Genomic DNA, 27,979 nt, shown 5'->3' with positions numbered 1-27,979 from the left:
GAATGTTAATCCCCAGGCCTGGTGGTTGGCTGGTTTGTGACACTCTGGGGTGTCTCCAGCCAAGAAGGTATCCAAAATCACCCTAATGTTTAGGTGCCTTTGTTTTAGGATTACCCTAAAACTCTCTTAAAAGCAACAGGCATAGTTACACGGTCACCGTAGGTGTCGGGGGTCCTCGTGAGGACCGATTTCGCGGGAATGAGAGGTCCAGGCTCTGGGACCGGGGGACAAGCCGAGGACTCGATCGTGTCCCATGTTCTGTCCACCTCCTTCCACGTGTCCCAGCTTGAAAGGCAGGTCTGCGGGGGGCCAGGGCCTTCATCCTATAGACAACCTCCCAGGCTGTGTTTCCAGAAACATAGCAGATGAAGGAGCCGGTTCTGACTTTCAAGTGCTTCCTTGAACTGATGCCCTCGGAAAGGCTGCCTGGGGAAGGGGGCGCGTATTTTCTTGGCGAGGCTTCCCTCTGACTCAGTTACCCCTTCGTGCTTCCCTCCTGTCCGCTCGGAGGCTCAGGGTGCAAAGCAGTCGGCGTGCTCTGCCCCGTGAAGTCACAGAGCGGTGTCACTACCGTCACCGCTCTTCTGCGAGGAGGAGCCAGTCCCTCTTCCTACGATTGTTGATTCAATGTTCCATCTGCGCCCGCGCGGTGGCCGAGGCCTAAGTGACATCATCTTCTGTCCTAACTTCCCAGAGAGAACGACATCACCCCCGTGCTGGACCACACGTTCTGTGTGGAGCACAACGCTTTCGGGAGGATTCTTCAGCATGAACTGAAACCCAACGGCAGGAATGTCCCTGTCACAGAGGAGAACAAGAAGGAATACGTCCGGTAGGTACTGCTCTGGGGCACCTGGGGGTCGCCGCTGGGACTGGTGGGGCCTGGGATTGTCCTGGGCCCGGGGGGGCCACGTTTAGGTCGTCGGAGCGCTTGGACCAGAGTCATGGTAGCGGCAGAGACTTCCAGAAACCGGCGGGGTCAGCGGTGGGCTCCAGGGTTGACCCGTTAAAGGGGGATTCATGACCCCAGAGCCCAAGGGGTAGCTTTCAAGTGACCGCCTGATTGTGGGTGTGAAGGTGGTAACCACGGGAGGGAGGAGTAGGCCTCCCTCAGGTTTGGGGGACGCTTCCTTGAGCTTGCTGTGATGGAAGTCCACCTCTTTATAGTCTGTTTTCCCACCTCTTGAGGCAAATAAACGACTAGTGTCTTCCATGGGAAATTTAGACACATGGGCATTTTCTTCTCAAACATATTTTAAAATTACGGCACCTGTAACAGGTCAGGTTAGATCCTACTGCTATTTCAAGCAAAGAATCAGAACCTCTAAGGGAGGGGCTGATTTAGTTTTAACCTGACTCTTAGGCTGGGTACTGCCCGCCAGTGGGGTTTTCCTCCCCGTTAGGGGAGGCTGGTGGGCAGGGTTCAGCAGATATCAGAACCAACTAATGGAGGAAAAAATGATGTTCACGAACCATTTGATGCTGCTTCCAACGTGTGCATTTTTCTTTCAGGTTATATGTAAATTGGAGGTTTATGAGGGGGATCGAGGCCCAGTTCCTGGCTCTTCAGAAGGGGTTTAATGAACTCATCCCTCAACACTTACTGAAGCCTTTTGACCAGAAGGAGCTGGAGGTGCGTGAGCGCCTGCGGGGCCGGGGCGCGTGACGGGCGGTCCTCGGCTGCCCGATCCCCGCAGGCCCAGGGGCCGCCGGGGCTGCAGGAGAGCAGAGGCAGGGCTGGGGGCCGAGTGGGGGGTCGGGGAGGCCTGAGCAGCTGATGCCAAGGCCTGGCGCCCGCCTGGCGGCATCATTCCAGGCGTTCGGCGGCTTGTCCCGCTGGGCAAGCTCCCCAGCAGCGCAGCTTCCTAAGCCCCTCCTGTGGCGTCACCTCAGGTGGAGGAAGGTATGACCAGCTGCTCCAGCTTTTGTTTGATTCTGGCTGTTATTAGGCCCAGAACAAAGTATTACCGTCGTTTCTGGTCCTTCTTCATGGGCGTGAACAAAGCGATTCCCTCGCACCTCATCCGCCTCTGGTGCCAAGTAGCCCTTGCCTTTCAGGCTGCTCCCGGCCTTTCTGCCCCCCAGGGCAGTGCCAGAGCTCTGGGGCCCGAGGTGCCTCCCCGGGGGGAGCGATGGCTCCGGAGCGGGTCGCAGCGACAAGCACGCCCCTCGCCTGTTCCCTTCTCCTCAGACGTCAAGCCCCACGCGTTCCCGGAGGCGGCCCCACTTCACAGGTGGCCCCGTGCAGTCGTTCTGGCTGGTCCTTTGGCCTCCCGCCTCCCCAGTGCAGTGCACACACACGCACACTCACACACGCACACTCGCACATGCACACTCACACACGCACGTGCTGGTAAGGAAACGTCACTTCAGTAGCCACACCAGCGTCCTCGGGGTGGCAGCCAGCCCGGAGGTGCAGACACAGAGCCTGGGCCTCAGGCCCGCTGTGTACGTGTCTGTGGACTTGTCTGAACGTGTGTCCGGTTTGTTGGGACGTGGTCTGTAACGCTCTCCATGCCCTGGGAGCCTGGGCACCCGTCGGTTCGTACGTCGGGGAGGTGACCTGCCTTCACGCCCTCACAGCTGATCATCGGCGGCCTGGACAAGATCGACCTGGACGACTGGAAGTCCAACACGCGGCTGAAGCACTGCGGGGCCGACAGCAACGTGGTCCGGTGGTTTTGGCAGGCGGTGGAGACCTTCGACGAGGAGAGGAGGGCCCGGCTGCTGCAGTTCGTGACGGGCTCCACGCGGGTCCCCCTCCAGGGCTTCAAGGCGCTGCAAGGTGACTGACGTGGCGGTGGGGCTGGCGCTGGGCCGGGGAGGGGACTGGACTGCAGCGGGCGGTCGTCCTGGGGCGTTGCCAGGAGACGGCATGGCGTCGGGTCTTTCAGGACAGACACTCGGCACTGCAGGGGTGCTGCCTGGCCAAGGGGCTGGAGAGACCCTCTTCCCTCCACACGAGCCGTGGCCTTTCAGTTGCCCTTCTCTCTGCTGCCCCCAGGGCTCGAGGCTCTACTATCCTTTGCCCAAGTTGAAAGAAAACATCTGGAAAGATGTGGGAGGGCATGTCCATCACACAGAGCCCCGCCCCCCTCAGACCACCTTTCCCAGGGCCTCTGAGCCACGTGACACAGCAGTGGCGGGTGCCGGCTGGTGCCCACACAGGGCTGGGCCTGGAAAGATCTGAGCCAGGAAGGCCCAGGGGAGCCGGGGCCTCCGCTTCCCTCCCTCAACAGAATTGGTGACAGAGGGAGGGTACAAAGAGCAACAAGGGTTTGGGGAAAGAAAGCCACTTAGAAATGCACCGTGGGTTAATGTCTGAATCTTCTGACAGCAGCTCTCTAACTGCGGTCCTGAGTTTCTAAGAGCACACTGCTGCCGTGTGCGTCACAGCTCCAGGGGTCCTCCCGGGCCCTTGGTTTCCTCATCTGTACAAGGGGCCTGCCTGAGAGGCTCCCCTGTCCAGCTAGGTCCCCGTCCTCTCACGCGTCCCTTCCGGCTCTGGCGGGGTCGCTGGCTCACTGGGTCTGGAGCTGGGGGCCGGAGGAGGAGGGGGTGGGAGGCTGTCCACCACGAGGCTTCTGAGCCTCAGGAGGGGCCTGGAGGGGCTCGTGGTCGGCACAGCCAACTGCGAAAGTCCTTGAAGGCCTCTCTAGGGCTCTGCGATTTGTAAAATTTGGGGGTTTCGTCACTCGATAACCCTGACAACCGGCAGGAGTAAGGTGAAGAATCTTAATATATTAAAACTTAGTAAATGGGACTTTGCATATTAATAGTGAGAGCAGACAGATTTCACGTGTACGTTCCCTGTAGACTCCTCCTCTTGGAGTGAGAGAAGTTACTTCTCGTCCTAGGGCTTTGGTCCCAGCATTTGTGTCTTTCTTTTTCCACTGGGCCTCTGCCTGGGGAGGTTTCCTGACTCCATATCCTGCTTGCTAGACATTTCTGTTAAAAAAAAAAAAAAAAATTACTGGTGATTTAAGGATCTTGCTTTTCAGATACCCGCCCTGGAGCAGGCTCGCGGTCGGGTGTGAGAGGAGAGCTGTCTCCGTCTTTGCTCTGCCTGCTCCTGTGATTTTTCTAAAATGTCTGGTATTAGTCACTTAATGGTCATGGTAGGTGCATCCTGAAACCGGGCAGAGGCTCGTGTGGCCGAGTGAGCCCCGTGACCTTCTGGCAGGACGGCCGCCTGGGCACCAGGGCCTCGGGGTGGTGACAAGGGCCCGGCCTCCGCCTCTGAAGCGTGTTAACTAGAATGTTGTCTTGTAAGGCTCTACAGGCGCCGCAGGGCCGCGGCTCTTCACCATCCACCTGATCGACGCGAACACAGACAACCTGCCCAAGGCCCACACCTGGTAAGGACCAGCGCCCTGGGAGCCTGTCTCCGTGCGTGACTTTTCTGAGCTGTTTTCTTACTTGGACTCTGCAGTGGGACAGCACGCACGTAAGGGTCAGCACGAGGCTCTTTCGTGAACCCAGTTTTGTCTGGAGACGTGATTGACGTTGGAGCCGCTCCCCGGCTCCAGTCACTTCGCTGGGTCCTGCTGCACCAGTATGCGTGTGTGCGTGTGTTTGCACACGTGCACCGTCAGGAGGGAACACTGCTGCTTTAAGTTTGGAGTTATTGGTCTCTTCCTCTCAGAACTCTGCGTATGACAGATGCACCTTGTGTATTGAAAAATGTTTCCTCCCTTGATTTTCACTTAAACATTATCTGTAGTGGGTTATTTCCTTTGTGGTTTAAAATCAAATCACTTACATGCACTTTGGGAACCATTTCTTGAGACGAGAGCCACCTCTGGTTCACGAGAGTCAGTTCCAAATGTTGCCGGGATGCATGGTGATGTGATGGGAGGTTCCTGGTTGGGAACCAAGGCTGTGGGTTCCCACGCCGTCCACGACATCGAACTGGGTTTCCACGTCCTTGAGATAGAGGACGTGCCCTGCCCGGGCCCAGGTTCTGCGCCCAGCGTGGCCATCCCGGGGTGGCGCGTGCTGACGCACGGGGCTGCTCCCGCCCCGGCAGGCTGTGTCCTCTAATGGTTTAGTGCTTAGAGTAAAACGGACGTGAAGAATGTCCACAGTGCTAAGCCCCCTGAAAAGCCTCCACACCGTTTAGCCCGACTCCTTCTTGACAAAAGCCATCCTCAATCACTTAACCTCTAGTAATTCAAGAGGCACTATATGTCCTCTCAGTCAGAATCTTCCATTTTTTGATTTGTTATGAGGTAATATCATCTAAAAAGGTGTCTTTTGGGCATAGCTTTGGGCAAGAACTTCCCTGAGGAAATGCTAACCCAGTCGTTTAATCCTCTATCAGGGACTTGACGTTTTATTATTTTTGAGATACAGTTTCTGTTTTTGCAGGAAATACTCCAGACTGCCCCGTTTTGCTCTCAGATCTAAGTCACAGGGGATTAGAAACACAGGCAGTGAATTGTTAGTGGTGATTTGACTGCAGCCAGTCTGGATTGCAGTGCTCTGCAAACGTGGTGTTCCTGGTCTGAGAAGTAACTTCTCCCCAAAACAACAGACAAAACAAGTTGAGAGCTTTGTCCTAATCTAACCAGTACATACTCACTTGGAAGATCTTATAAGATTTGTTTTGCTGTGTGTTGACTGACTGAAAATCTTTGCCTAAGAAGCAGAAAAGCAACAGAGGGGAGGGGAAAACTCTCCGAGAACTAGGTGGATGAGACGCTTTCCCGTCCTCTCTGCCCTGTCCCCACCACGTGTGTGCTTGTGGCTGCAAAGGCTCTACTGTGGCCTGACCCTGACCCTGTCCTGGGAGCGGGCCCTCAGGCCAGGCTGCACCAGCAGTGAGTCTCTCACCTTTCTGTCCCGTTCCAGCTTTAACCGGATCGACATTCCACCCTACGAGTCATACGAGAAGCTCTATGAGAAGCTGCTGACAGCAGTGGAGGAGACCTGTGGGTTTGCCGTGGAGTGAAGTGCAGCCCAAGGCAGCAGACGCTAGCTCACGGCCACCAGACCCCACGCGACAGCTCTCTGTGCGCCTCCGCGAAGCCGGCTGAGGCCCTGGAATCCTAGAACACCCGAGGGAAAGGCTTGTCTCCCCTGCTTCTCGTTGGGGGAGCAAGGGGGGCGGGGGGACTTCAGTTGGTGGCTCTCACCCATATCTTCCTCCTGACTGACAGAACCACCCCCCACCGCCACCTTCCATCACCCATCCAATAAAACGCAGCCCAGTTTAGCACTGCTTCGGTCACACAGGATATTCTGCTACGGTTGTAACACTTCTGGTGACAGGCTTACTGCCCTGTGGGCTTTAGAGGAGTCTTGACCCACAGCTATGGAGCTGAGCGGGGCTGCCTGAGGGTTCGGCCCAGGTAGCTGGACTAGCTCTTCTGTCTCAAAGCAGACCTGAGGTTTTCAAGTTCAGCAGCTCAAATTCCAAATTTCACATCCTAGCAGCGTGCTCTGGGTAGCAGATTAATTTCTAACTGAACAATAACCGTATAATGTATGCTTATTGGAATTCTGCCACAGCAGGAAGCTGGCATCAAAACTGTGCTTCCCTTTTGGAAAGGTAAGGGAATCGGGGCAGCTTGTGCTGGAGGCCTGGGTATTTATTTCTTTTCAGGGTTTCCTGGCTGAAGAATGTGTTTTGCATAGAGAAAAATGATCTTTCCTCTTAAAGAGTCCCTTTAGCCACGTTATCTATCCAGTTTGAGATATTTTCCCAGCGAAAACACCACATAAGAGAGCTTATAAACAAGCAGACCAAGCCCAGCCTCAGACCCACGCAGCCAGGCGCAGGCCGTGGCTGCTGCCCCCACCTGCACCGGGAAGGGCGTCGACTGGGCCACGTGGATGCTAAGAAGCCACTCTGCGGAAAGCACTGAGGACTAAACGAGTAGAGCAGAATCCCAGCATCGCAGCTGCTGGCTCGGTGCAAACTAGCTGGAAAGGGAGAGAGAGGACGGCTAACCTCCGTGACCTAAATCCACCCCAGGCTACTCGTTGACAAGCAGCAGGTCGTGGATGAAAACCTGACGGCAGAGAGGGGCCACTCCACCCTGACACGTTCAGCCCGTTTCCCCAGCGTCTGATGGTGACACTGACAACTGCTGCTCCTTTACCTTGTCCAGATGATGAGCAAGGCCAAAGCAAGCCTTGACCCTAGATTTCTACCACCATTATTTCCCAATTTGCACAGAAGATCAAATAGTATTTTAACAAAGTGGTTTGATTTCAGATAAAGTTCAGCAGAAAAACAGCAGTGGCAGCAAGTTCTCCTGTATGGTGGTGGTTTTTGTTTGGGGGGCGAGTGCAGGGTAATTCATTAGCAAGACATTTCACTGTTGAAGTTTTGTTGTAAGGTTCCGAGTTCAGTGCTGGGATCCAGCTGTGGGTCTGAGGTGGGTTTGGAAGGAGCTTTTTGGCCGACTGTCCCGTCTGTTCTTTTTGTTACTAATACCTGTGGACGGTGCTAGGTTTGGAGGCGTACTTACTTACCCTCTGCATCTTGCTGTGGTTCTTCTGCTTGACCGGGAAGCGGCCAGTGGTGGGCCAGAGTTCGCTGGCTGGAGGTTCCAGGAGCGAGAGAAAGCCGTGCTTCTGGGTGACTTGCTGAGGTTCTAGAATAGGAAGGATGCCTTGGCTGCAGAAGGAGAATGTAATCCGTTCAGAACGTCCAGGCTGGACTGCGGGCTGAGTCTTTCCGAGGTCCGGCCTCGCCCGTTGGGCTTCTCCTGTGTCTCGTTTACCAAGACACCTTCTGGGCGTCCTGGAAGCTGGCTGCCGTGGGTCCGCCTCTGGAGGAATGAGGAAATGAATGATACAGACAGGACCCCCCACTCTCCCCCGCCAGACAGGTCTCCTCTGTAACATGGACCTAAGCCGCAAGGAGGAGACTTCCATCCGGGAACTGAGGCCCTCAAGACTGAGGGGGGAAGGCCCACCCAGTTATCCTGTGGTGTCGGCCAAATTCCGCAGTAAGTTAGGAAGGAGACAAGGGTCTTAGTGGTTGGAAAGACTTGGAAACAGGAATGTGCCATCTGCCTCCTTTAAAGCTGCCTTCCTGCCGATGGCGGGGGCTGCGGGGTGGGGCGGGCAGTGCCCCCGCCGGCCCCAGGCCGCCCTCACGTGTCAGGTGTCACCTCGGCAAGATCCAGAGGCTCACGTCCTGGCTCCTCCATGGGCTGCTGGGGACACTCGACTTTCCTGCCCGCAAGGCCTGGGTCTCTGCTTTCGTACTGGGACGCGGGCCCCTCACCAGCTGCGTGGGTTGTTGTGGAGCCTGGCACAGAACCTTCCGGAGCTCCAGGTCACTCCTGCCAAACAGGGCTGTCGGTGGCACTGCTCCTAGAACCATAACTGTCCACAGTGGGTTGGGCCTTTGGAACACTCCCCACCCCCCGACCACCCCCACCAAAGAATAGTGTGGCAAGCTGTGGGTTTTGGGGTCTGCGGGAGCCTCCCCATCTGTCGCCCTTCTCGGGAACCCCAGCGACCCACCTGGTCCCCTCAGCTCTCTGCCCAGATGCTTCAGGGCCCGACTTCCAGGCTTGCCTCACCAGCGGTCATCAGCCGACCCTCAGGGATGTAGCAAACCACCGCTCTGCCAGTGCTGTGGGGAGAACGGAGGGGCTCTGGGGTGACAGTGAGCGGAGCTCTCCTGACCCGCAGGGAGAAGCGCCTGGAACTGCGGCCCCAGAGCTTGCCCGGCCGCGTGGTCCAAATGCAGGTCAGGTGGTCCTCCGATTGGAGCTGTCCGAGAAGACGCCCCTCCGCCCCCGTCCGCAGCCAGCTGTGTGCCGCACGGCAGCCTTCCCAAAACATAGTATGAATTTTAAAAATTTGTTTATTTTTGTTTCTCAACCACTTTATAATGTATTTTTTAATTTATTTTGTAACGTCTTGTTTTTAAGTATTGCTGCTATCCTTGTTATCCTTCCCACTGTTTTTATTGCTGATTTATTTTGTGAAAGTTGTACACTAAATGTTCTGTTTTATGTCAAAATCAAAAGTATTTAAAGAAATACTAGTTCTATTTAATGTGGTTATAGAACCAGCTGGAAACACAAAACAAACAGTGATTGTACAGCAGGCTGGACCCCGGCGGTCAGGTTCATTTTGTTACATATGCAATAAACTCACAACTTTACATTTTTGGCGTCTGTTATTTGGTGTGGAACAGCTTTTTTTTTTTTTTAACATCCCATAAGACAGGAAGTCAGTGGTCTGGCAAGGGTCTTCTAAAGAAAAGGGGCAAACTTACAGTTAGAATTGTAGGAGAGATTGATAACACTTTGGAAAACAGTGGAGGGTCCTCAAAAAACTAAAAATAGAGCAATCCCACTCCTGGGCATATACCTGAAAAAAAGCAAAACACCAACTTGAAAAGATACATGCACCCCCATGTTCATAGCAGCATTATTTACAATAGCCAAGATAGATATGGAAGCAACCTAAGTGTCCATCAACAGACGAATGGATAAAGAAGATGTGGTACATATATATATATATATATATATATATATATATATATATATATATATATATATATATATAATGGAATACTATTCAGCCATAAAAAACCAAAATTTTGTGCCACAACTACTGAGCCTGCGCCCCACAACTACTGAAGCCCTCGTGCCTAGAGCCCATGCTCCGCTGCAAGAGAAGCCACCGCAATGAGAAGCCCGCGCACTGCAACGAAGAGGAGACACAGCTCGCCACAACTACAGAAAGCCTGCACGCAGCAACAAAGACCCAATGCAGCCAAAAATAAAATTAAAAAATAAAATAAATTAAAAAAAAATGCATGGTCTAGTGCAAAAATAATAATGATGTATTGTGGAGTTAATATCATATATAGAAATAAAATATGTAACAATAGCACCAAGGATGGGGGGTAGAAATGGAAGTCTACAGTTGTAAGATTCTTACATTATAGGTGAAGTATATTTGAAGGTAGACAGGTAGGTTCAAGATGAATATAGTAACTAGATAATTCACTAAAAAGAATACATGTTATGCAAAAATATAAAAAAGAATAACATAACTAGGTTGTGTCACACACAATTGTTTTATCATATTACAATTATGAGGCACAGGGGTAAAAATAGTCCTGAATTTTATTTGGTGGTGTTTTATTTAAGCTTTTTTATCTATACATATACATGATATAGGCCCACACTTTTTTTTTTTTTGGACTCTTCATTAGATTTTGGAATTAAATATAAGCTACAGGTGAAAAATATCTTACACTATTTTAGTGATAAGGAATCTCATATAGCCATGACATGTTTAGACTAGTATTTCCCAAACTTTTCTGTTTTATAGACCAGTAAAATATACTTTCCAGATAAAAATCATCTGTATCACCAACATTTCATTTAAAAAGGACATTTAACATCAAACCTTTTCACAATAAAAGACTATTGTTTTGGTTGTCTTTTATGAAGACCTCACTTTGGTGCACTGATTTTTCTAATGATGGGTGAAAACTTCAGCACCAGCTCACAAGTGGCTCATAATCCAGTGTTTGTTACCCGTGGTTCTGACCTTCTCCTTTCCCCTCCATCCCAGTTAGCTGGTTCATTAGCCAGAGGTGGCCCAGGTGCCCATCGAAATACTCCTTGGTCCCTCCTGAAGTATCCACCACCTGTGCAGACTGTCTCCTGGTTCGCTCCTGTCTTTTTCCATGTTTCTCAAGTCCCACCTTTTCCTCAAGACCCAACTTACATCTTTTATTCTATCCCCCCATGATCCTCTTTTTTTTTTTTTTTTTTTTAAACTTTGGGTTTATTTATTTATTTATTTATGGCTGTGTTGGGTTTTCGTTTCTGTGCGAGGGCTTTCTCTAGTTGCGGCAAGCGGGGGCCACTCTTCATCGCGGTGCGCGGGCCTCTCATTATCGCGGCCTCTCTTGTTGCGGAGCACAGGCTCCAGACGCGCAGGCTCAGTAATTGTGGCTCACAGGCCTAGTTGCTCCGCGGCATGTGGGATCTTCCCAGACCAGGGCTCGGACCCGTGTCCCCTGCATTGGCAGGCAGACTCTCAACCACTGCGCCACCAGGGAAGCCCCCCCATGATCCTCTTTTTAAGTGAAGCATTTCAGAGAGCTCTTACTTGGTTCTTATCGTTCCTTCAAGAAACTAGGAGCCTATCTTTTCATACTTTTTACCACGTTTGTCCAACAACTAAAATGGTTTTCTTCCAAAGAAAATTTTTGCCAACACTATTTTAAAATAAATGGTTTTCTTCCTGATAAAAACAAACCAAAAAACTGCTAACACTAAAAAATGAATTTAGCAAAGTTGCAAGATAGAAAATCAACAAACAAAAACTAACTGTGTTCCTATAATGCTAACAATGAACAATCTGAAAAAGAAATTAAGAAAACAATTCCATTTATAGTAGCATCAAAAAGAATAAAATAGGAATAAACTTAACCAAGGAAATAAAAGACTTGTACACTGAAACTATAAAACTATAAAGTGAAAGAAAGGAGACACAAATAAATGGAAAGACACTCTGGGATCATGAGTAAGAAGACTTACTGATGTTAAGACATCATTACTACCCAAAATGATCGACAGATTCAAACACAAACCTATATAAAAATCCCAACAACGCTTTTGCAGAAATAGAAAAATCCACCCTAAAACTCATATGGAATCACAGCGGTCCCCAACTGGTCAAGACAATCTTAAAAAGAACAATTTGGTGGGTGGTCTCACACTTCCTGATTTCAAAATTTACTGCAAAGCTACAGTAATAAACATGGTATGATGCTGCCAAAAAGGCAGACATACAGACCAATGGAATAGAATAGAGTACCCAGAAATAAACCCTTGTGTGCAGCCAAATGACTTTTGACAAGGGTGCCAAGATTACTCAATGGGAAAGGACAGTCTTTCAACAAATGTTGCTTGGAAAACCAGATATCCACATGTGAAAGAATGAAGCTGAACCCTTACCTCACACCATGTATAACAATTAACTCAAAATGGATCAAAGACATAAATGTAAGAACTAAAACTATAAAACTCTTAGAAGAAACACTGTTGGAAAAGCTTCATGACATTGAATTTGGCAATGATTCCTTGGATATGAAACAAAAAAGCACAGGCAACGAAAGAAAAACTAGATAAATTGAACTTAATAAACATTTAAAACTTGGGCAAGAAGGGACACTACCAACAGAATGAAAGGGCAACCCAAACAGTGGGAGAAAATATTTGTTAAGTCATGTATCTGATAAGAGCTTAATATCCAGAATATATAAAGATCTCCTACAACTTAAAAAAAACAATGAACAATGGATTTGAATTTGTATTTCTCCAAATAAGATACAAGTGGTCAACAAGCTCATGAAAATATGCTCAACATCAGTAATAATGAGGGAAATGCAAACCAGTCCCACAATGAGACAGATACTGCTTTACACCCATTATGGTTCTTATAATAAAAAAAAGTTTGTTTCTTTTAATCAGAAAACAAGTGTTGGCAAGGATGTGGAGAAATTGGAACGCTTGTGCACTGCTGGTGGGGATGTAAAATGGTGCAGTCACTCTGGAAATCTATATGGAGGTTCTTCAAAAAATTAAAAATAGAACTACCTTATGTAATCCAGAAATTCCACTTCTGTATATATTCCCCAAAGAATTGAAAGTTGGGAGCTGAACAGGTATTTCGACTCCCCCCAAAACAGCCACGTTCATTCCAGCATTATTCACAATAGCCGAACGATGACAGCAATCCAAGTGCCTATCAATGGATGAATGGGTAAAGAAAATGTGACATATATACACAATGCAACATTATTCAGCCTTAAACAGGAAGGAAATTCTGTCACATGCTACAACATTATGCCAAGTGAAATAAGCCAGTCACCAAAGAACAAATATCCTGTGATTCTTATGTAAGATTACCAGAGTAGTCAAATTCATAGAGACAGAAAGTAGAGGGGTGTTTGCCTGCGGCTGGGGGGAGGAGGATGGGCAGACAGTGTTTAATGGGAACAGAGTTTTTGTTTGGGATGATAAAAAAAAGTTCTGGAGATGGAAGGTGGTGATGGTTGCACAACGATGTGAATGTACTCAATGCCACTGCACTGTACACATAAAAATGGTTAAAATGGTAAATTCTGTTGTATATATTTTACAGTTATAAAGAAGTCCAATAATCGTACTAACTTTGAAACAGTGATTGGAGAATCAGGGGCATATACCATGTGTGGTTCCCCACAGGACCTCTTTCTCTGACCTTCCTTGGTTCCTGAGGACCCAGGTCCCAGCAGTGCCACATCTGGGGGAGAATGCAGAGGCTGCTGGTCACTGCAGCACTGGCTCAGCACTCTCAACTCCGACTTACAGGCAGCACTCGGGAGATGCTGGGTCTCCGGCGGGGAACTCTCTCCTGCCCCGGCTCTTCAGAGGTTGGTTTTCCTAGGAACCAGGGTCAGTGCCTGGGACACAGTGTGGGCGAGCCTGGCATGGAACCCGGGCCCTTCTCACCAGGATACCGACTCCAGACTCCCGACTATCGAGGCTAAGAAACAAATGTTCCCTTCACCCAACCGCCATCCACACGTCTACACGACCACCAGGCTCCACGCCAACTCTCCAAGCGCCCAAGGGCAACTCAGTGGCTTGTTTCAAATGAGTCCTGACGCCGGCTCGCGAGACCCTGTTGCACAGTGAGGACTGTCAGACAGATGGGCGTCTTCCCCGTCCAGCCTGACGGCACGATGACACCTGTCACTTTAGATACAGGCTCCTGTCATTCTGCAATCCAAGATGCTTTCTCACAAAAAACAGCCAAGTATTTGTAAAATAACTCATAATTAGCTCCAAAGAAAGAACGGGAGAGGGACTTCCGTGGTGGTGCAGTGGTTAAGAATCCGCCTGCCAATGCAGGGGACACGGGTTCAAGCCCTGGTCCGGGAAGATCCCATATGCCGTGTAGCAACTAAGCCCGTGTGCCACAACTACTGAGCCCGCGTGCCACAACTACTGAGCCTGTGCTCTAGAGCCCGCGAGCCACAACTACTGAGCCTGTGTGCCGCAACTACTGAAGCCCGTGCACCTAGAGCCCGTGCTCCGCAACAAGAGAAGCCACTGCAGTGAGAAGCCCGCGCACCGCAACAAAGAGTAGCCCCCACTCGCTGCAAGTAGAGAAAGCCCACGCGCGGCAATGAACACCCAACACAGCCAAAAAATAAATTAATTAATTTATGAAGAAAAAAGAAAAAATGGGAGAGTCCAGTCAATTGGGCAAAACCCGGCCCCTCGGCCTCCATCCGTGCTCCAGGGTGCAGCCTCGGGGGCCAGAGTCAAGCTGGATGAGGTTTAGGCTGTTCCTCCACGATCGGCTCTGGGACTCTGGGCCGTGGAGGCGCTGCTCACCCTGAGCGGCACCTCTCCGTGCAGTGGAGGCGCTGTGGGCCCACCTGCTTCCCAGGACTGGAGACCAGCACGGTGGCCTCAAGTTGTAGCCATTGGCCCCACCCGCCCCAAATGCGCTGGCATCCCAGTCCTAACCCAGCGCCACCACAGTCTCAAGCTTTCGCTGCTTCTAGCACATTTGTTTACGCCCCCTGGACTGGACTTGCGGTGAGGTTTGGGTGAACTCAGCTGCAGGCTTCACCCTGTGCTAGCCTGGGACACTGGGGTACAGGGCAGGCCTGGGGGTCGAGGGCCCCGGCCCCGAGGGGGCCTTGCTGTCTGGGCCCTGAGCTGTTCAGAGGCTGTCCTCCTCACGGCACACGTGGTACATTTCCCAAAGGGGCGAGTCCTTTTAAATTCAGAATCGTAATTTTAAAGTCACAGCCCCTTCCTCCGTCCTGCCTCAGTTTCTCGTCCTGCTGACAGTACGGCCTGCGCTGGGGAACCGTCCCTCCAATGTTTTCCAGGGCAGGGCTCTGCTGCTTGGTTCACTCCGTACCTGAGGTGCCGATGCAGGGTCTGAAGGACGATGAGCGGGGCTCCAGGCACCGGAAACAGCCCCGCCGGGGACGCAGGTCCGGGGTGAGGCCTCTGGGCGTCTCCCCTTCGCACACAGGTTACACAGCAGCAGCCCTGAAACACGTGAACACAGCTGGAAGGGACCAGATCCCTGGGCACCTCTGACGCCATCAGTCAGGACCAGCACTTCTGGTCAGCATCACAGAACACGCCGAGTGGTTCAGACCCGAGTCCCAGCCGAGACGCTCCCTGGACGCGCGTGACCGTCACCGTGGAGCCGCGCTGGGGCACAGCCCGCACTGGCCGGGGCCCTGAGGGGCGGAGGGAACACCTCACAGAAACAACGCGTCCTTTTATAAAATATTTATTCTAAAAAAATCACGCTGTACAAATTCAGATAGAGCATTCTCAAGGCTCATATTTATAAAAATGTGAACATAACAGACTGGAGTTATCGAACAAACCTTCGTTGCTTCTTTCTAAATTAAGAAGGAAAAAGTGTTCCTTTTTTCCAAGTACAGTGACAGCAAATGTCTAGAAGACATCCAAAGAGCCAGCCTGTAAAGTAAGGCTCACCGCCAGCTCTCCAGTTCTGTTTCCCCAGAGGAGTCCGACGCCGAACGCGGGGGGAGCAGGCGGCCCTTGGGGCCCCGGGCCTCATCCATCCGGTCGGCTGCTCAGAGAGGCTCCGAGGCTGGCTACGTACAGCGTAAAAGTTTGTGCTCAGAGAAAATCCAACACAGTTTGTTCACAATTTCCTGTTCTCTAACGAAGTGGGTTTTCTGTACACTTGTTACAAAGTTCTGTACAAAAGCACGAAGCTCCTGGGAGGTGTAACTTCTGAAAGTTAAAAACGACGACACAGCAGCGTTTTCAATCTGTACATTCACACGGAGGGAGGGACTCAATAAAAAAGAATTCACAAATTCCACACCAGGGAATCCTGGCTTCGTTAACGGTTACTTTAAAAGCTGTGGGTGAGTCTCCGCTCCCACCTCGAACGGCCTCACCTTCCTGACGCTCACGCCCCTCCAGCTAGCAGGGGAACCACCGCCCTCCCGGCCAACCGCGGCCGAGCTCACAGCCAGGGGTGCCAGGCGGGGTCCATGCGGCACAGGTTGTCCAGGCTGTTGGCGGCGGCCACCAGGGTGTTCACTTTGCTCTCCCCGCCCTCGAACTGGGCGAGGTTGTGCAGGCGGGTCATGATGGCCGTGACAGCCTTCTGGACGAGGGAGACCAGCTGCTGGCTGTCCATGTTCTCGGGCTGCCCGGCGGCTGACAGAGGAGATGACGTGTCCTCCTGCGTCTTTTTGTGCCAAGCGATGATCTCGTCCCGAAGCACGGTTTTCAGGATGCCGTCCACCTGGGTGGGGAGGGAACAGAACGGTCCGCGCTTAACCAACAACAGCCCCGAGGGCGGCTCCCCAGTGAGGGGCTCAGCCATGGCGGCCGACGGGCCATCAGCCTCAGCACCGGGGCCAGGCGCCACAGGCACGCTGGGGGGGCCACCGCCGCCAGACGCGCGTGACGACACCCCGTGGATTCTAAGCTGAAGAAAGCGGGAGGGGGAGGGAGGGAGGGGCCAGCGGCTGCCGCTCCCCCTGGGGTCAGGGAACTGTGGGAACCGGGTCCACAGGGAGGGAGGTGGTGGCCGCAGCAGGAAGGTGAGGAGCACCCGGGGGAGGGGACTGGAGAAGGGCCGGGGACCCAGAGGCCAGCGGTGGCACTGACGTCACCAACAAGATGGCGTGCCCACGACGGACACGCCGTGCACAGGTCCTCCTGAACCACGACATGGGACCTCAGCCCATCGTCACCATCAAAGGACGCGGGAGCTTCGTGAGGCACCAGGGCTGCTTAAAGGTAACTTCGACTGACATGCTGAGGGTTTTATTCTGTGTTACTTGGCCCCAACAGAATGTGTTTTTAAAGGAGATTCCCACACAGCATGGTCTCTATATTAGCCTAACGTAAAGGCAGTCACTACATTTGGGCCCAGAGTTTGGAGAAGGCCCAGTCCCCTCCCGTCTACAACAGCTCAGACTGTGCAGAGTAACTCCCGGTGTTTTTCTAAGTCGTAACAGGTCTTTAATACATGGAGGGCCTTCTTCACTCTTTCTAAAGTTTTCAATTAAATGCCACTCTAAGGATTACCCTGTTTCCAGAACAATTGTTTCGATGCAAACGAGAACCTCATATTTCAAGCCTGAAGCCAGAGTGGATAAAAGTGCGCTGCTGTTCCCTGCATTAGAGCAGGCTCCCTTCTCAAGGAGGAACCGCGGGGCTCATCACTGCACCCCACAGCAGCGCCCCACACTGATGGGCATGTGCAGCCGAAGATTAAAAAGAGCACAAAGTTCTGGTTCACAGCTAAGAGATTATTCTGTAATGTAAAACCTGTTCTATGTAGTGTTTTGCGAAAGCAACTGGTGTCTGAAGCCTTCTCTAGACACAAACTGCTTATCTGGGAAAACAACAAACAAACGAATAGTAGTACAGCTGGTCTCAGAAATTAAAAGAAAAAATAAAGTAAACTGTGTTCCGTCCCCAACTGTGGAGAGACAGGATCAGGGTGAGAATGAATTGGATTTGAATCCTTGTCTGTCCTCCCCGAGCACAGTGTCAGGCGCAGAGTGTCACAGCCCTGGCGTGGCAAAGGGCATCTGCCACGTGGCATCTCACAGGGGTCCACTATTTGTGTCACGTGTCATGTCTGTTTAGGGCCCGTCACCGTAGCCCCAGTAAGACAGCCGCCATCCAACACGGACACACCTGCCCTCTTAAGCAGAAAGGTTTGCAAAATGAGAAACTGAAGGTAGCTATAAAATGGAGTAAACAAAACCAACACACAGAGGTAGCAGCTGGGGAAATTATCCAATAGAGGCTCCTAGACTGCTCTTTGTAAACCGGGTTCAGCATCCTAAACACTCCTGGACCGAGAACATTTTAAACCCCTTTTCCCCAGCGAATGCACTGCGAGTCCCTCCTCCTGCCTTGTCCGCAGATCAGGGGCTCCTGCGAGCCCACCACGTGCAGTTACCCAGTCTGTGCTCCTCACAAGACGACCCCTTACCTACCTTGAAGTTGGGCTGGGCGAAGCACCGGGCGACGGCGATCATGGACGCGGTCAGCGGGCCAGAGACACCGATGGTGGTCAGAAACTCAGAAATGTTGGGTGTGAGGCGAAAAGGGACAGGACGGTTGGCATCTAAGTCCCCAGTTGCATCGTTTATATCAAATCGGAAGTAGGCCACGTTCAGTTTGCCAGTGTCCTGAAGTTCAGAAGGAGACGCTTTAGAAACTTAAACAGCAGGAGGCAGATTCTACAGGAGGGCTGGCTGCTCACATCAGGTTACCTGAGCGATCTGCAGCATCTCGGGGTTGAGTCTATTGAGATGCAAGACGAACTCCGCAAAGCCGATGAGCGCAAGCTGGATGGTGAACATCTTCCGGAAGGTCCAGTAGTCGGTGGCGTTGGGGAAGGTGTGCAGGGCCCACTCCTTAAGCATGCTGCGCGGCACCATGTTGCTCTGGACTTCCTTGAGGATGTCTCGGAGGACCTGAAAGGACACATCGCTCCATGACTCTTCCAACGAATTCACTTATTTTTTTCCTTCAAAAAGAAAACTCTCATATTGTAATTTCTTTCTTGCTTAGCACCACTTGAGTGAACTTTGCTGACAAATACATATGCAGTGTCATCTGACTAATCACGAGGATGCACAAAATTGGTCAGTTTCCCTCCAAGGTTCCATGTCTTATTATGCCTGAAGCAACAATGGAGCTCTGTGAATACAAGCCTCAGCTGCATGATGTGTAATGATCTGTTTCACCAAGAATTTAGGTAATTAGTTGAATACTACAACTCACCAGCTACAGAATATACCAGGCCGATGAACAGAAGATCAAAAGAATAGTTGGATACTTCGTAACCAAGACTATTAAAGACAAAGGTTTTATAAACGGAAGGAGCTAGTCTTTTTTTTTTTTTTTTTTAAAGGAATTCCTTTATTTTTATTTTTTTTAATATTTATTTTTGGCTGTGTTGGGTCTTTGTTTCTGTGCTAGGGCTTTCTCTAGTTGCGGCAAGCGGGGGCCACTCTTCATCGCGGTGCGCGGGCCTCTCACTATCGCGGCCTCTTGTTGTGGAGCACGGGCTCTAGAGCGCAGGCTCAGTAGTTGTGGCTCACAGGCCTAGTTGCTCCTTGGCATGTGGGATCTTCCCAGACCAGGGCTCAAACCCATGTCTCCTGCATTGGCAGGCAGACTCTCAACCACTGCGCCACCAGGGAAGCCCTGAAGGAGCTGGTCTTAAAATGAGATTAGATGTTACACAACACTTTAAACTGAATTCTGCACTGGAAGACTCACAATACTGTTTCAAACATCACATATTTAGAGATGGTCTCAAAAAAGAGTTCGATGAGTTAATTTGGCTCCCGTTAGACCGACTGGTAAAGGTATACAGTCTCTTCTGGGCTAAGGCACACCCATGTGCTCTGAATAACCACTAGTAATGCAGGCCGTGAGCAACCAAGAACCATGCAGACTTCCATCACGCACTGTTTCTGTTCATTTCGTCAGCAGAGTGGAAAGAAGCCCTTCTGAGATAGCCGAGTGAGGACCTCCAAAATCTACTGCTCCGTAAACGCAGTGAGAACACTGGCAGAAACCATCAAAACAAACTTCTCCAGAACTCTGGAAATTAAAGGCTGGCCACAATCTGAGCAAGTTTTATTCAAGAAAAAGAAGGCTGAAATCTTGGTGAGAACAGTGAGCTTCGTGGCAGTTTGACTGTCCTATTCCCATCCCTTCCTCCCCAGCTCCACAGAGGCCCTGAAAACCAACAGCCTTGCATCCTCAGCAGCTGTTAAAACAAGCAGGCTAACAGCCACTGGAGTGGGCAGAATCGGTGTGGTGACCCCAGAAAGGCCTGATCCCCAGAGGACGGTCACTGGTGACCTGTCAGCAGCTTCTGGGAAAAAAAAAAACCCATTTACTGGGCTTTTCTGTTTGAACTCAGAGCACACAAGAGGGCGGCCAGACCAGGGACAAGCTGGGGAGTGAGACAACGTGGGGGCTTTGAAAAGCTCCACCACATTTCTGGGAACCCTGAAGGCCAGGCTCATGCTCATGAGAAACCTCAGAAGGCCCACGCTCTCGCTTCTGGTTGACGGCGAGATTCTGCACAAGCAGGCGGTGAAGGCTACGGCAGAGTTGTGAGCTACCCCCCATACACACACACAGACACACACACACAGGGGCCCTCAAAAAAGGCGGAAAACTTATTGATTCAAGGCATTTAAGAAAATCTCTGTATGTGATTGGTTCAAGATGGCAGAGTAGAAGGACGTGCTCTCACTCCCTCTTGCGAGAGCACCGGAATCACAACTAACTGCTGAACAATCATCAATAGGGAGAGACTGGCACTCACCAGAAAAGATACCCCACATCCAAAGAAAAAGGAGAAGCCACAATGAGGCGGTAGGGGGGTTACAATCACAATAAAATCAAATCCCATAACTGCCGGGTGGGTGACTCACAAACTGGAGAACACTTATACCACAGAAGTCCACCCACTGGAGTGAAGGTTCTGAGCCCCACGTCAGGCTTCCCAACCTGGGGGTCTGGCAACGGGAGGAGGAATTCCTAGAGAATCAGACTTTGAAGGCTAGCAGGGTTTGACTGCAGGACTTCGACATGTCTGGGGGAAACAGAGACTTCACTCTTGAAGGGCACACACAAAGCAGTGTGCGCATCCGGACCCAGGGGAAGGAGCAGTGACCCCATAGGAGACTGAACCAGACCTACCTGCTGGTGTTGGAGGGTCTCCTGCAGAGGCGGGGGGGTGACTGTGTCTCACCGTGAGGACAAGGACACTGGCAGCAGAAGTTCTGGGAAGTACTCCTTGGCGTGAGCCCTCCCAGAGTCCGCCATTAGCCCCACGAAAGAGCCTGGGAAGGCTCCAGTATTGGGTCACCTCAGGCCAAACAACCAATAGGGAGGGAACACAGCCCCAACCATCAGCAAACAATTAGATTAAAGTTTTACTGAGCTCAGCCCACCAGAGCAACAGCCAGCTCTACCCACCACCAGTCCCTCCCATCAGGAAACTTGCACAAGCCTCTTAGATAGCCTCATCCACCAGAGGTCAGACAGCAGAAGCAAGAAGAACTACAATCCTGCAGCCTGTGGAACAAAAAACACATTCACAGAAAGACAGACAAGATGAAAAGGCAGAGGGTTATGTACCAGATGAAGGAACAAGATAAAACGCCAGAAAAACAACTAAATGAAGTGGAGATAGGCAACCTTCCAGAGAAAGAATTCAGAATAATGATGGTGAAGATGATCCAGGACCTCGGAAAAAGAATGGAGGCAAAGATCGAGAAGATGCAAGAAATGTTTAACAAAGACCTAGAAGAATTAAAGAACAAACAAACAGAGATAAACAATACAATAACTGAAATGAAAACTACACTAGAAGGAATCAATAGCAGAATAACTGAGGCAGAAGAACGGATAAGTGACCTGGAAGACAGAATGGTGGAATTCACTGCTGTGGAACAGAATAAAGAAAAAAGAATGAAAAGAAATGAAGACAGCCTAAGAGACCTCTGGGACAACATTAAACGCAACAATATTCGCATTACAGGGGTCCCAGAAGGAGAAGAGAGAGAAAAAGGACCCAAGAAAATATTTGAAGAGATTAGTCGAAAACTTCCCTAACATGGGAAAGGAAATAGCCGCCCAAGTCCAGGAAGCACAGAGAGTCCCATACAGGATAAGCTCAAGGAGAAACACGCCAAGACACATAGTAATCAAATTGGCAAAAATTAAAGACAATGAAAAATTATTGAAAGCAGCAAGGGAAAAACGACAAATAACATACAAGGGAACTCCCACAAGGTTAACAACTGATTTCTCAGCAGAAACTCTACAAGCCAGAAGGGAGTGGCAAGACATATTTAAAGTGATGAAAGGGAAGAACCTACAACCAAGATTACTCTACCCAGCAAGGATCTCATTCAGATTCGACGGAGACATCAAAAGCTTTACAGACAAGCAAAAGCTAAGAGAATTCAGCACCACCAAACCAGCTCTACAACAAACGCTAAAGGAACTTCTCTAAGTGGGAAACACAAGAGAAGAAAAGGACCTACAAAAACAAACCCAAAGCAATTAAGAAAATGGTCATAGGAACATACATATCGATAATTACCTTAAACGTGAATGGATTAAATGCTCCAACCAAAAGACTCAGGCTTGCTGAATGGATACAAAAACAAGACCCATATATATGCTGTCTACAAGAGACCCACTTCAGACCTAGGCACACATACAGACTGAAAGTGAGGGGATGGAAAAAGATATTCCATGCAAATGGAAATCAAAAGAAAGCTGGAATAGCAATACTCATATCAGATAAAATAGACTTTAAAATAAAGAATGTTACAAGAGACAAGGAAGGACACTACATAATGATCAAGGGATCAATCCAAGAAGAAGCTATAACAATTATAAATATATATGCACCCAACATAGGAGCACCTCAATACATAAGGCGACTGCTAACAGCTATAAAAGAGGAAATCGACAGTAACACAATAATAGTGGGGGACTTTAACACCTCACTTACACCAATGGACAGATCATCCAAACAGAAAATTAATAAGGAAACACAAGCTTCAAATGACACAATAGACCAGACAGATTTAATTGATATTTATAGAACATTCCATCCAAAAACAGATTACACGTTCTTCTCAAGTGCACATGGAACATTCTCCAGGATAGATCACATCTTGGGTCACAAATCAAGCTTCAGTAAATTTAAGAAAACTGAAATCATATCAAGCATCTTTTCTGACCACAATGCTATGAGATTAGAAATGAATTACAAGGAAAAAAACGTAAAAAACACAAACACATGGAGGCTAAACAATACATTACTAAATAACCAAGAGATCACTGAAGAAATCAAAGAGGAAATAAAAAAATACCTACAGACAAATGACAATGAAAACACGATGATCCAAAACCTATGGGATGCAGCAAAAGCAGCTCTAAGAGGGAAATTTATAGCTATACAAGCCTACCTCAAGAAACAAGAAAAATCTCAAATAAACAATCTAACCTTACACCTGAAGGAACTAGAGAAAGAAGAACAAACAAAACCCAAAGTTAGCAGAAGGAAAGAAATCATAAAGATGAGAGCAGAAATAAATGAAATAGAAACAAAGAAAACAATAGCAAAGATCAATAAAACTAAAAGCTGGTTCTTTGAGAAGATAAACAAAATTGATAAACCATTAGCCAGACAAATCAAGAAAAAGAGAGAGAGGACTCAAATCAATAAAATTAGAAATGAAAAAGGAGAAGTTACAACAGACGCCACAGAAATACAAAGCGTCCTAAGAGACTACTACAAGCAACTCTATGCCAATAAAATGGACAACCTGGAAGAAATGGACAACTTCTTAGAAAGGTATAACCTTCCAAGACTGAACCAGGAAGAAATAGAAAATAGGAACAGACCAATCACAAGTAGTGAAATTGAAACTGTGATTAAAAATCTTCCAACAAACAAAAGTCCAGGACCAGATGGCTTCACAGGTGAATTCTATCAAACATTTAGAGAAGAGCTAACACCCATCCTTCTCAAACTCTTCCAAAAAATTGCAGAGGAAGGAACTCTCCCAAACTCATTCTATGAGGCCACCATCAACCTCATACCAAAACCAGACAAAGACACTACAAAAAAAGAAAATTGCAGACCAATATCACTGATGAATATAGATGCAAAAATCCTCAACAAAATACTAGCAAACAGAATCCAACAACACATTAAAAGGATCATACACCATGACCAAGTGGGATTTATCCCAGGGATGCAAGGATTCTTCAATATATGCAAATCAATCAATGTGATACACCACATTAACAAATTGAAGAATAAAAACCACATGATCATCTCAATACATGCAGAGAAAGCTTTTGACAAAATTCAACACCCATTTATGATAAAAACTCTCTAGAAAGTGGGCACAGAGGGAACCTACCTCAACATAATAAAGGCCATATATGAGAAACCCAGAGCAAACATCATTCTCAATGGTGTAAAACTGAAAGCATTTCCTCTAAGATCAGGAACAAGACAAGGATGTCCACTCTCACCACTATTATTCAACATAGTTTTGGAAGTCCTAGCCATGGCAATCAGAGAAGAAAAAGAAATAAAAGGAATACAAATTGGAAAAGTAGAAGTAAAACTGTCACCGTTTGCAGATGACATGATACTATACATAGAGAATCCTAAAGATGCCACCAGAAAACTACTAGAGCTAATCAATGAATTTGGTAAAGTTGCAGGATACAAAATTAATGCACAGAAATCTCTTGCATTCCTATACACTAATGATGAAAAATCTGAAAGAGAAATTAAGGGAACACTCCCATTTACCATTGCTAAAATACCCAGGAATAAACCTACCTAGGGAGACAAAAGACCTGTATGCAGAAAACTATAAGACACTGATGAAAGAAATTAAAGATGATACCAACAGATGGAGAAATATACCATGTTCTTGGATTGGAAGAATCAATGTTGTGAAAATGACTCTACTACCCAAAGCAATCTACAGATTCAATGCAATCCCTGTCAAATTACCAATGGCATTTTTTACAGAACTAGAACAAAAAATCTTAAAATTTGTATGGAGACACAAAAGATCCCGAAGAGCCAAAGCAGTCTTGAGGGAAAAAAGCAGAGCTGGAGGAATCAAGACTCCCTGACTTCAGACTATACTACAAAGCTACAGCAATCAAGACAATATGGAACTGGCACAAAAACAGAAATATAGATCAATGGAACAAGACAGAAAGCCCAGAGATAAACCCACACACCTATGGTCAACTAATCTATGATAAAGGAGGCAACGATATACAATGGAGAAAAGACAGCCTCTTCAATAAGTGGTGCTGGGAAAATTGGACAGCTACATGTAAAAGAATGAAATTAGAACACTCCCTAACACCATACACAAAAATAAACTCAGAATGGATTACAGACCTAAATGTAAGGCCGGACACTATAAAACTCTTTGAGGAAAACATAGGGAGAACATTCTTTGACATAAGTCACAGCAAGATCTTTTTTGATCCACCTCCTAGAGTAATGGAAATAAAAACAAAAATAAACAAATGGGACCTAATGAAACTTAAAAACTTTTGCACAGCAAAGGAAACCACAAACAAGACGAAAAGACAACCCTTAGAATGGGAGAAAATATTTGCAAACAAATCAATGGACAAAGGATTAATCTCCAAAATATATAAACAGCTCATGCAACTCAATATTAAAAAAAAACAAACAACCCAATCCAAAAATGGGCAGAAGACCTAAATAGACATTTCTCCAAAGAAGACATACAGATGGCCAAGAAGCACATGAAAAGCTGCTCAACATCACTAATTATTAGAGAAATGCAAATCAGAACTACAATAAGTTATCACCTCACACCAGTTAGAATGGGCATCATCAGAAAATCTACAAACAACAAATGCTGGAGAGGGTGTGGAGAAAAGGGAACCCTCTTGCACTGTTGGTGGGAATGTAAATTGATATAGCCACTATGGAGAAAAGTATGGAGGTTCCTTAAAAAACTAAAAATAGAATTACCATATGACCCAGCAATCCCACTACTGGGCATATACCCAGAGAAAACCATAATTCAAAAAGACACATGCACCCCAATGTTCACTGCAGCACTATTTACAATAGCCAGGTCATGGAAGCCACCTAAATGCCCATCGACAGACGAATGGATAAAGAAGATGTGGTACATACATACAATGGAATATTACTCAGCCATAAAAAGGAACAAAATTGGGTCATTTGCAGAGACGTGGATGAATCTAGAGACTGTCATACAGAGTGAAGTAAGTCAGAAAGAGAAAAACAAATATCGTATATTAATGCATATACGTGGAACCTAGAAAAATGGTACAGATGAACCAGTTTGCAGGGCAGAAACTGAGACACAGATGTAGAGAACAAACGTATGGACACCAAGGGCGGAAAATGGCGGGGGTGGTGGTGGGGGTGGTGGTGTGATGAATTGGGAGATTGGGATTGACATGTATACACTAATATGTATAAAATGGACAACTAATAAGAACCTGCTGTATAAAAAAATAAATAAAATTCAAAAATTCAAAAAAAGAAAAAAGAAAATCTCTGTAAATCACTGGCTGGCTGCTGGGCTAACTGAGGAGACACCTCAGTGGCTGCACTTGTGTGAGGAGTGGTCAGGTCCTCCAGGGAGAGTTGATGAGTTTGGTTTTGGATATTCCTCAATGGCATCCTGGAGAGAATTAGCCCAGGAAAGTCACTAAAACAAACAAACAGCAACAACAACGAACCTTCGGGGGAAGGATGTGATTTCTAGGAGTTGCCACATTATATTATCCAAAACATCCAGTTTTCAGCAGAAAATTATGAGGCATGAAAAGAAGCAGGACAACATGGCCAATACACAGCCAAGAAGGTGAAGTCACCTGTATCAAGTCACTTACACCCAGAACATATGAAGAATTCTTAGAATCAACAATAAAAAGACAAATCACTCAATTTAAAAACAAGCAAAGGACCTGAACAGACTTTTCTCCAAAGAAAATATGCAAACAGCCAATTAGCAAATGAAAAAATACTCAGCATCACTGGTTATCAACCAAAATGAGCTAGCACTTCACACCCACTAGGATGGCTATAATCAAAAAGACAGACAATACTAAGCACTGGCAAGAATGTGGAGAAATTAGAACCCTCATATATTGCGGTCACTTTGGAAAACAGTTTGGCAGTTCATCAGAATGTTAAACATAAGAGTTACCATATAACCCAGCAATTCTACTCCTAGGTATATATCCAAGAGAAATGAAAACACAGGCCCACACACAAACATGTACACAAATGTTCACAGCAGCATTAATCGTAACAGTATAAACAAGCTAAAGTCTATCAACTCATGAACAGATAAATTAAATGTGTTATATTTATACAAGGGAATAATCAGCAATAAAAAGAAACAAACTACTGACACATGCTACAAAACAGATAACCTTGAGAACATGCTCAATGAAAGAAGCCAGACACTGAAGACCACATGTTGTATGATTCCAATCACATGATGCATCCAGAATTAAGCAAATTCACAGAGACAGAAAGATCTGTGGTCACCAGGGGTGGGGACAGAGAAGAATAGGGAATGACTAATAACAGGTATGAAGTTTTTTTCGGGTGATTAAATGTTTTAAAGATAGAAAGTGGTGATGACTAACTCTGTGAATACTGAAAACATTAAATCGTACATCTTAAAGGGGAAATTTTATGACATGTGAATAATATCCCAATTATAATACCCAAAGGTGTTATTGAAAAACTGCAAAGGATGAAGCAGCAGAGTTAATAACAAAACAAACTAGGGGACAAAGACTAAGAAGAGGGAACCAAGCTGGGATTATTTGTTTTGTCAGCATCTCCAGCTGGCCCAGCAGGACCCTAGCACTGTTTCTATGCTGGACCAGTCATCAGCTCCATCTTTACAAAGCGACGGGGCATTCTGACGTAGCCATGTATTTGCAGATAGGAGTTGCTGGCTTCCACACTGTCAAAGGTACATGCAGCCTGAAGAATCCAATCCATTCATCTCCCACAAACACCCCAAAACTGCCCACGCTCCACAGAGGCCAACTAGAACAGAGGAATCCCACCTGCTTTACCGGCAAGAAGGTGGAGGCTTACACCAGACCCTGCGCCCTGAGCACTGCCGCGGTGGGTGAAACGAGCACCTGTGGGCTCCGTCCTCCTAAACCAAGTCCTCTGGGACCCAGATTAATGTAGACCAGTCCCCGGGAGAACAGAGGCAAGTCACAGCTTCCAGCTCTGGGGTGTCTCTCCTAGAAACCGTGAGGCCCTCTCGGGAAACACAGGAAAGACGCCAGAGGCATCCAGAGAACGGCCCAAAGTGCTGCCT

General features: G+C 48.1%; 2 protein-coding genes across 18 annotated transcripts in view; one reads left to right on the top strand and one right to left on the bottom strand.

Annotated features, from left to right (window-relative positions):
• SMURF1 (SMAD specific E3 ubiquitin protein ligase 1) overlaps positions 1-9,133 on the top strand; it is a 104,329-nt gene extending 95,196 nt beyond the window's left edge. For 3 of the 4 annotated variants that reach the window (XM_057528518.1, XM_057528519.1, XM_057528516.1), the window contains 5 exons: positions 695-832; positions 1,513-1,633; positions 2,584-2,785; positions 4,274-4,358; positions 5,854-9,133. In XM_057528518.1, the coding sequence (XP_057384501.1) occupies positions 695-832; positions 1,513-1,633; positions 2,584-2,785; positions 4,274-4,358; positions 5,854-5,953 (646 nt within the window). In that variant the 3' untranslated portion in view covers positions 5,954-9,133. The remainder of the gene's footprint in view (positions 1-694; positions 833-1,512; positions 1,634-2,583; positions 2,786-4,273; positions 4,359-5,853) is intronic. The other variant, XM_057528517.1, reaches the window with a different exon arrangement.
• Positions 9,134-15,290: 6,157 nt separating this feature from the next.
• Positions 15,291-27,979, bottom strand: part of TRRAP (transformation/transcription domain associated protein) — a 111,220-nt gene continuing 98,531 nt past the window's right edge. For all 14 annotated transcript variants that reach the window (XM_057530277.1, XM_057530287.1, XM_057530285.1 and 11 more), the window contains 3 exons: positions 18,299-18,502; positions 18,020-18,214; positions 15,291-16,305 (listed from right to left, as the gene is read on the bottom strand). In XM_057530277.1, coding sequence (XP_057386260.1) covers positions 16,021-16,305; positions 18,020-18,214; positions 18,299-18,502 — 684 coding nt within the window. In that variant the 3' untranslated portion in view covers positions 15,291-16,020. The remainder of the gene's footprint in view (positions 16,306-18,019; positions 18,215-18,298; positions 18,503-27,979) is intronic.

The sequence above is a fragment of the Balaenoptera acutorostrata genome, chromosome 15 (genome assembly GCF_949987535.1).
Source record: "Balaenoptera acutorostrata chromosome 15, mBalAcu1.1, whole genome shotgun sequence".
Lineage (NCBI taxonomy): Eukaryota > Metazoa > Chordata > Mammalia > Artiodactyla > Balaenopteridae > Balaenoptera > Balaenoptera acutorostrata.
This window is presented reverse-complemented; position numbering and strand designations above follow the sequence as displayed.